The 7,652-nt window shown below is 38.1% G+C and overlaps 1 protein-coding gene across 2 annotated transcripts; it reads left to right on the top strand.

Moving 5' to 3' along the window:
• Positions 1 to 3,353: 3,353 nt before the first annotated feature.
• Positions 3,354 to 6,898, top strand: LOC112181782. 2 transcript variants are annotated; one of them, XM_040512949.1, is made up of 7 exons: positions 3,354 to 3,638; positions 3,732 to 3,770; positions 3,871 to 4,008; positions 4,251 to 4,390; positions 4,499 to 4,602; positions 5,534 to 5,640; positions 6,306 to 6,898. In XM_040512949.1, exons 1-7 carry the CDS (start codon positions 3,495 to 3,497, stop codon positions 6,690 to 6,692), a joined length of 1,059 nt encoding a protein of 352 aa, XP_040368883.1. In that variant the 5' UTR covers positions 3,354 to 3,494; the 3' UTR covers positions 6,693 to 6,898. The 2 variants fall into 2 exon arrangements, with proteins under 2 accessions (XP_040368883.1, XP_024175954.1); XM_024320186.2 differs by having other exon boundaries at positions 3,355 to 3,638; positions 5,525 to 5,640.
• Positions 6,899 to 7,652: the final 754 nt, after the last annotated feature.

Raw genomic sequence — 7,652 nt, 5'->3', positions numbered from 1 at the left:
GTTTCAGGAACCCTAGCACGGCGGTAATGCATGGTAACGTTGGCGATGGTAGCAACGACGCTGAATCCAAAACAAACCCAGAAACTGATCTGTCAAAACTTGATCGAATTGAAGAACTAATTATACTAGTGTAGATCACGACAAGAGGATTAATTTTCATACCACATACAGCTCTACCGGTGACCGGAGTTGCGGCAATTTGCAGAACTTGCCAGAGAAAACTCAAAGCTTCTGGTCGTCGATTCTCCTCCTTCGTTCAATGCATGGACAATATAAGGCCACAGGGTTGTCAGCACCGAGGAGAGGAAGCTATTGTCAATGGTCCACCGTGGAAAGGTGCTTGGAGGACTGATTTCCGATCGAACCTAGTCGCGGGTCATCGGGTTTGCTATCTGGGTCAGTTGGAGAGGAGACCACCGGGCAAGAAGAGGAGCGTGTAGCGATCATTTGTGAAGAGGAGTGGGCTAGAGTCAATTAGGGAGATGATGGTGGAGAAGAGGTGAGGTGCTGGGTTTGCAGCGAGAGGCCAAATAGTGCGTGCTAGCGGTGAGAATAGTTGACCACGATTCTAAGCTCGAAGATGAAGAAGCTGTGAGAGTTCTGCACCTGTGTAGAAGGTGGAGAAGGTATAGAATCATCTATAGAGGAATACTAAAGGATGAGGAAGATGAGTTGGGCTGCGAAGAGGAGGATGAGGATGGTGGAGCTTAGGCCAAACGACGTCGGATTATCCTCTAAAAGGGGTATTTTTTGTTCTTTTTTTTTGTCATGAAATGACTGTTTTATCCCTTACAGTGGGCCCTCAACGTCAGATTTAACGTCCAATTTAGATGGAGGTCCAAAAATTGGACACGGCTGATGAATTTGGAAAGTACAAGGGTGTTACTGATTAAATTGAAACTAGAGGGACTAATATGATGACAACCCCAAACCCCCCGGGGTAAACTGAAATTAGTCCTAAACGAATTTATGCTGCTAGGTTACTAGATTTGAGATCTAATTAACTTTCTAATACAGTACAGTTAGGGTTGATGAGAAGATGCATGAAACTATTTACAAATGGTGAAAATTTTCAATTGCAGTTAAGCATTGTGAAGAGTGAGTAGTAATAGTCTGTTTGGTTTGAGTAAAACCTAAGTTTTGGCTTGATTGAATAGTTTTGAAGGTCAGTAGCATTAAAATTTCAATTGCAGTTAAAGCTAGTAAGATTTGAGTACCAATAGCTTGTTTTGAGGGTCAATAGCATTGAAGTTTCAATTAGAGTTAAAGCTAGTGAGGATTGAGTACCAGTAGCTTGTTTGGCTTGATTGGATAGTTTTGAAAGTCAGTAGCATTAAAATTTCAAGCAGTTAAAGCTAGTGAGGATTGAGTACCAGTAGCTTGTTTGGCTTGATTGAATAGTTTTGAAGGTCAGTAGCATTAAAATTTCAATTACAGTTAAAGCTAGTGAGGATTGAGTACCAGTAGTTTGTTTAGCTTAATTGAATAGTTTTGAAGGTCAGTAGCATTAAAGTTTTAATTGCAGTTAGCAAAACCTGAGTTTTGGCTAGAGCAAAAACTTGAGTTTTGAGGGTCAGTAGCATTAAAATTTCTATTATAGTTAAAGCTAGTGAGGACTGAGTAGCAACAGTCTGTTTGGAGTGAGTAAAACCTGAGTTTTGAGGGTCAGTAGCATTAAAATGTGCAATGTGTGCAATGGGGTATTGAGGGTCAGTATCCTTCTTTTCCTTGATAAAATGGAAGAGTTCAAATTTTTACAGTAACATATGTGCACTTAATATCTTGGTTCAAACAGGCCACCTATTTGGCTTGAGTAAAACCCACATATGTTGAGGGTCAGTAGCATTAAAAGTGCAATGTAGTATTAAGGGTCAGTACCTTTCTTTTCTTAGGTGAAATGGAAGAGTTCAAATTTTTACACAACATGTGTGCACTTAATATCCTAGTTCCTTTGGTCAACACCAAAGTTCTTTTGGTCAGTACCCTATCAAGGGTGATCAGTAGCCTATTGAGATTTGTTTCAATAGCTTTAGAATTTCATTAAAGCTGTTGATTTCTTGCATCTATGTTTGTCATTGCTTTGAGAATGTGGGCTACATTATATGATTTCCTTATAGTGTAAATACATAACATATGAGATTCATGTGTAAGCTACTGAAGGTTAGTATGTATGCATACGGATATTCTTTTTTTTTGACTTTGTCAAGGGGAACCCAAAGGCTTCCTAGGCCCAAGATAAACCCCTTTGGTTCATGTGAAATGCTCCAACTGTGCATTGCAGCACAATGCCTGATCACTTTGACAGCTTCGGGGTTCAAACCTAGGTTGGGGAGCACACCCAACTAGGTAAGAACCACTATGCCACTTGCAGTGGTTATTGATAAAGATATTATATTAAAGGTCAATAATCTTAGTTTTTAACAATACTCATATATTCACATATCATATACATAGGTAAATCGCAATGGCAAAGAGGAAGGCTGCTGTAATAGAAGAAGAGAACGCAATGTGCATTTGTTACTACATGAAAAATGCTTACATGAATGTTCCTTGTAAGATTTCATTTTACCTACCTTACTGAACATTAGTAGCTTTAACTAAATGCATACCTTCACATACATTTCTTTATCGTTTTCTAATTTGATTGTGGAGCGTGTATATCCTAAACTATATACAATAAGTTGCAGATAACCAAGGAGTCAAAGACAGAAGTGTTTAGACAGAGAATGTGCTACAAAATTGGAAAGGAAGTCAAAGAGAGCCTCAAGCATATGAGGAAATCATGCTGGAGAAACTTCTTCATCATGAGAAGACTTGGAATTTAAAGCAACTTGTATGAGAATAGTAGCAAAGCCATAAAATAAATGATATATTGTTTAAGTTTCATACCATAAAATGTTAAATAGTTTTTGGGATATTATTACATAAATAAGTTGTTTATCAAAAAAACTAAGATGAAATGTAATAGTATTATTTCTCTGTTTCTTTGTATATTTCACAACGTCAAATATATATATATATATATATATTATGATTAAGCAGATTTGAACAAGAGGAATATGCATGTTCTTCACATTTAATCACACATTTGGAAAATCCTAGGTAGGTTCCTCAGGTCCATATATGTAGAATATGTCACAGAATGCTCAATCCTCTTATGTGCTTCCTGTTCAAACTTTGCAAAGGGCATTTTAGTAATTTACTTGTCAACAGAATCTCATTCAGAATTGAACGGAAAACAGCCGCATGGGTTTGGGCTTTGCGCATGGACTAGCAACACTACAGAGTTGAAGGAAATGACGAAACTGACCATGTACCCAAGTTATTTTGAACCGGTCTAAAATGCCATCGTCCCCATCAGGTGTGCGGCAACCTCCAAGCCTCTGGTAGGGAGTAGACCCCACAACCAAAAATCGAACCTTTACTAGACCAGGGCGAGAATCCCCATTTGTAAGAAGATGAAGCAACCTCTCTAATCTCTTCCAACGATTGTAATGGCCGCCCACGAAGAAGACGTAGCGGCAGAACTCGAAGCCGTGCAAGCAGTCTACGGCGACGATTGCGTCCTTCTCGATTCCTATCCTCCCCATCTCCACCTCCACATCAAACCCCGCACCGCCGACGTCGCTTCCCAACAGGTCCAATTTTTCACTTGATAAAGTTCCCATCAATTTTGTAATTTAATGGGGGCAGTCTCTTATTGTTTGTACATACGTTTTTGTTTGATGTAGTTTGTGGAAGCTGTTATTGAAATTCGAGCGGGTTCTCAGGTATAGATTATAATGAAAAGCAGAGTTCTTTGAGTTCATGAGTTGATTCTTTATCAGTTTTTTTTGTTTGAGCTAAGTTTGGTGTTTTCTTGGGTGGTAGTATCCGGAGGAACCGCCGCATATTTATGTTATAGATTCAAAGGGTCTGGATGAGGAAAGGCAAAAGCATCTTACAAATTATATAAGAGAAAAAGCACGCGAGCTATCGTCTTGTTTGATGCTTGTGGCAGTTTGTGAGGTAATTGCTGCTTTTGTCATTACCAAAAATCTTGCTATGTGGAACGTTGCTTGTTTCCTTTTGCGGAGGGATGAATGCAGGCTGTGTTAGTTTTGGATATTCATGAATGTTTAAGTGTCAATTCGAGAGGTTTTTGTTAAATATGACAGTAAAGCTGCGGCGTAGAAATTATTTGTACCTTCTTACGTTAGGTGGTTAGGTTGAGAAACGAGGCAGGAGACTGATTCATTGAATGTGTCCAGGAAGCAGTGGAGAAGCTCTCAGCTATGAATCACCCTGATGGCGATTGTCCTCTGTGTTTGTGTCCTTTGGTACCAGAGGAGGAGCAGAGTAAAGTCTTGCCATTTATGAAGTTGATGTCTTGTTTCCATTGCTTTCACAGGTAGCAGTCTCTCTTAATAAATGTGTGCAACTCTATTATATTGGTATCTAGTTTTGATAACGGTTCTTCTTTTAATTTTGATGTCCCTTTTGTTTTGAAATATGGCAGTGAGTGCATTATTAGGTGGTGGAGTTGCATCCAAACAGAAGCAAAAACCAACGCCTCATCAAGTGCGCATCTGCGTTCTATTAGAGAGACCAGAGATCACAAAGGTATACTTGGATCACAGTTATTTGTTAGTGGGTTGAATTCATCACCAGATGTTTGAGGGGACAATTTAGCAATATAAATTTATTTACATGAGATTTATTTGGGAATTTTGGTAAGACTGGTTGGTTCTACAAAACCAAACCGCAGATATGATTAAAAACTTCATGAAATTTTAGAAAACAATGCCAAGATAAGATTGAAAATAAATTAAAAGCTTACAACTATTGAAACATGATGATATGGCCAGAAAAAATGGAATGTATAAGCATATTACTTTCATATTTTATCAATATCTAAACCTTGATTGCACAGGATGACTGTTGCGATTGTTTCTAATATTAAAATTTTCTTCGTGTATGAGTTTATTGTTTACTTTTGCTTGGCATGTATGAGAGCCTCTCCCATTATCATTAAGCTTTAGTTGAATAGTTGAGTGAAAAAGTCACCTAGTAATTGATTTGGAAGGTAGGTGTTCCAATACACGTACAAACGTTTTATTGTTTGGTGGTCTTTTGAAAAACAAGCACTAGTGAGTTGTTCCCAAGAAAGAACTGTGATATACTGATAATTTCTACATTGGTGCCTCGTGCAATGCTGGTGGCATGTTTTTGATCCCATTTGCATTGCTCTTTCACTACGTAGATTTCTATGAGCTGCTGCAATTGCTTGCGATGGTCATTTTTTCTTTTATGTTTTGCCACGTATTATAGGCTTACTTTTGAAGTTTTTGTTTAAAACAAAAAGGCAAATAATTGCAAGATGGGATAGAACAACTTGCAATGTGTCCTATGGTTATGGCCGAGCTAAACATTTGGTGTGATGACATTCATGTGTAGATTTTTATTTTCTGAAATGAATTGTTGTCTGAGTTCTGTGATATAATGTTAGTTTTAACTTTTTAATTGAGTACTTTGTTGTTGTTAGATACACCAGGAGCTGTGGAAGAGAGTATGGGAAACTGTCCAGTTTGTCGCAAAGGCTTTCATGCGCAGGACTTAGAACATGTGCTTCATTTGGTTGGCAATGATTTATCTCAATTTGTATGTCATCTTACTATGAACTACAAATTACAGGTTTTGCAGATGAATATTTCAGTATTCTAGTAGTGAGTTGTCTGGTATTACAATTCAAGGAAAATTGTCGCATTATATTCACTGACTGGTATTTTACATTTATACCCAATCCATTAATTGTAACAATGTGGTAAAGATGCCCCACCCATGATTAAGAAATATTATGTTAATAGCATTGATCAGGTTGGTTCCGTCATTAGTCATTCCTATTCTAAATTCAATTGCGTCTAGCCATCTAGACACACGAAGAAAAAAATGTCAATATATTTGTATGGTCACGGTTACTGTAAGAGCTGGTCTCAGAACTTGATGTATTGATTCTATTAGATCTAGTTGATGCATATGTAGAAATGATTCCATTTGTTTTGGAAGTCTTGAAATACTTTGAAAAGTACTGGATCTCATGTATGAAGGCAGTTCCGTGTCAACTTTGGCTTGAAGTTTTCTTCTTTGTTAGTAACTTGGTCATCTGGTAATTTTGTAGTAAGCTCTTGTTTCCAATAAATTCCTTGGTACGTAGTTGGCCTTTGGACTCTAAATTGCGACAGACACTCAGTTTTTCCACACAGGTCAAATATTGTTTATTTCTTGTAACTGAAGTTAAATGACTAATTGATTTCTGTTAAATTCAGAGCTTGGATGAGAATGAAGACGATGACAGTGAGAAATTCCTGCAGTCTGATACAGAGAAGGCCCGAAGAGAGAACTTTGAGGCCATATTTAAGTTACAGCAAGAAAATGGTGGTTTAATTGAACCTAAGAAAAATGTTGTTATCGTACCTGGTATGTTTCTTACACCACCAGTTGCACCTTCTAACTCTGTGGCAGCCAAAGAACCTCCTGAAGAGCAACAGAGAGAACCCCCAGTCACGTCAGGCATGCATTCTGGTGGTTCCTCAGGGAGGCATAATACCAATGAGCAAAGGACTTCCAGCTCAAGGAAGCAAAGAGAGCAAAGAGTACGTAATCCAAGACGACCTGCCAAACAGTGGATTAGAAAAGAAAGTGACAAGGCATAGTGAGCAGTTGGTATAAATGGTTCTTGGGGGAGCTTTTTCTATGATTCTATCTCTGATGTACCTTATATCATCGGTGTCATCCTCATGTCTGTAAGCTCAATGCCTGTTTGAGTTTGAATTTCAAGGTATCAAATAGCGCGGTTGGTGATGTTTTTGGGAAACAGTTTTTTGTTGAGATACAAAATTGGTGTGAAACGCGGTTGGTATGTTATTTTTCAAAAATGATTTTTTTTATTTATTACAAGGATGCCAGAAGGCAAAGGACAAAAACCTAAATCACAATTAATTTTGGCTTAGACAACCCCAATAGATCAGCTTCCAAAAGAGGCACAACATCAATAGGAGAGGAGCTAAAGAATTAGCAGTCAGGCTCATAACCATGCCCAATATTTGCTAACAAATTAGCCACTGAATTACACTCTCTGTAAACATGGGTAAGGGACACATTCCAACCCTGCTCAAGAACTCTTGACAACTTGCCACAATACTATAAAGAGTATGGAGATGATCAATAGGAGAGAGAACCAACTTGACCGCAACAAGTGAAGGTAAGGGACACATTCCAACCCTGCTCAAGAACTCTTGACAACTTGCCACAATACTATAAAGAGTATGGAGATGATCAATAGGAGAGAGAACCAACTTGACCGCAACAAGTGAATTTATAAAACTCAAAATGCCTGATACATTTTTTTGTCTTCATTTTGTACAACAACAAATTATTGTTTTGGGTGTTTTTGGAAAATGATTTATTAAAAAAAAAAAAAAAATCAACCATCCCTTCTACAGGATAACTCAATTTCAGTGACTACGTAACCACCTGACTGTCAACCTCCTCTCTCATTGGCCCGACAAGCTCCACCACTACCTCACTAGCGACTTCACAATCACATAATTGGCAACCTCACCAACCTAGCGGTTATTACAATATTGATTAGCAATCTCATTGATCAGCCGACC

This window comes from Rosa chinensis, chromosome 1 (genome assembly GCF_002994745.2).
Source record: "Rosa chinensis cultivar Old Blush chromosome 1, RchiOBHm-V2, whole genome shotgun sequence".
In the NCBI taxonomy this organism is placed as follows: Eukaryota; Viridiplantae; Streptophyta; class Magnoliopsida; order Rosales; family Rosaceae; genus Rosa; species Rosa chinensis.
The sequence above is the reverse complement of the archived record's forward strand: the minus strand, read 5'-3'. Positions and strand labels throughout refer to the sequence as shown.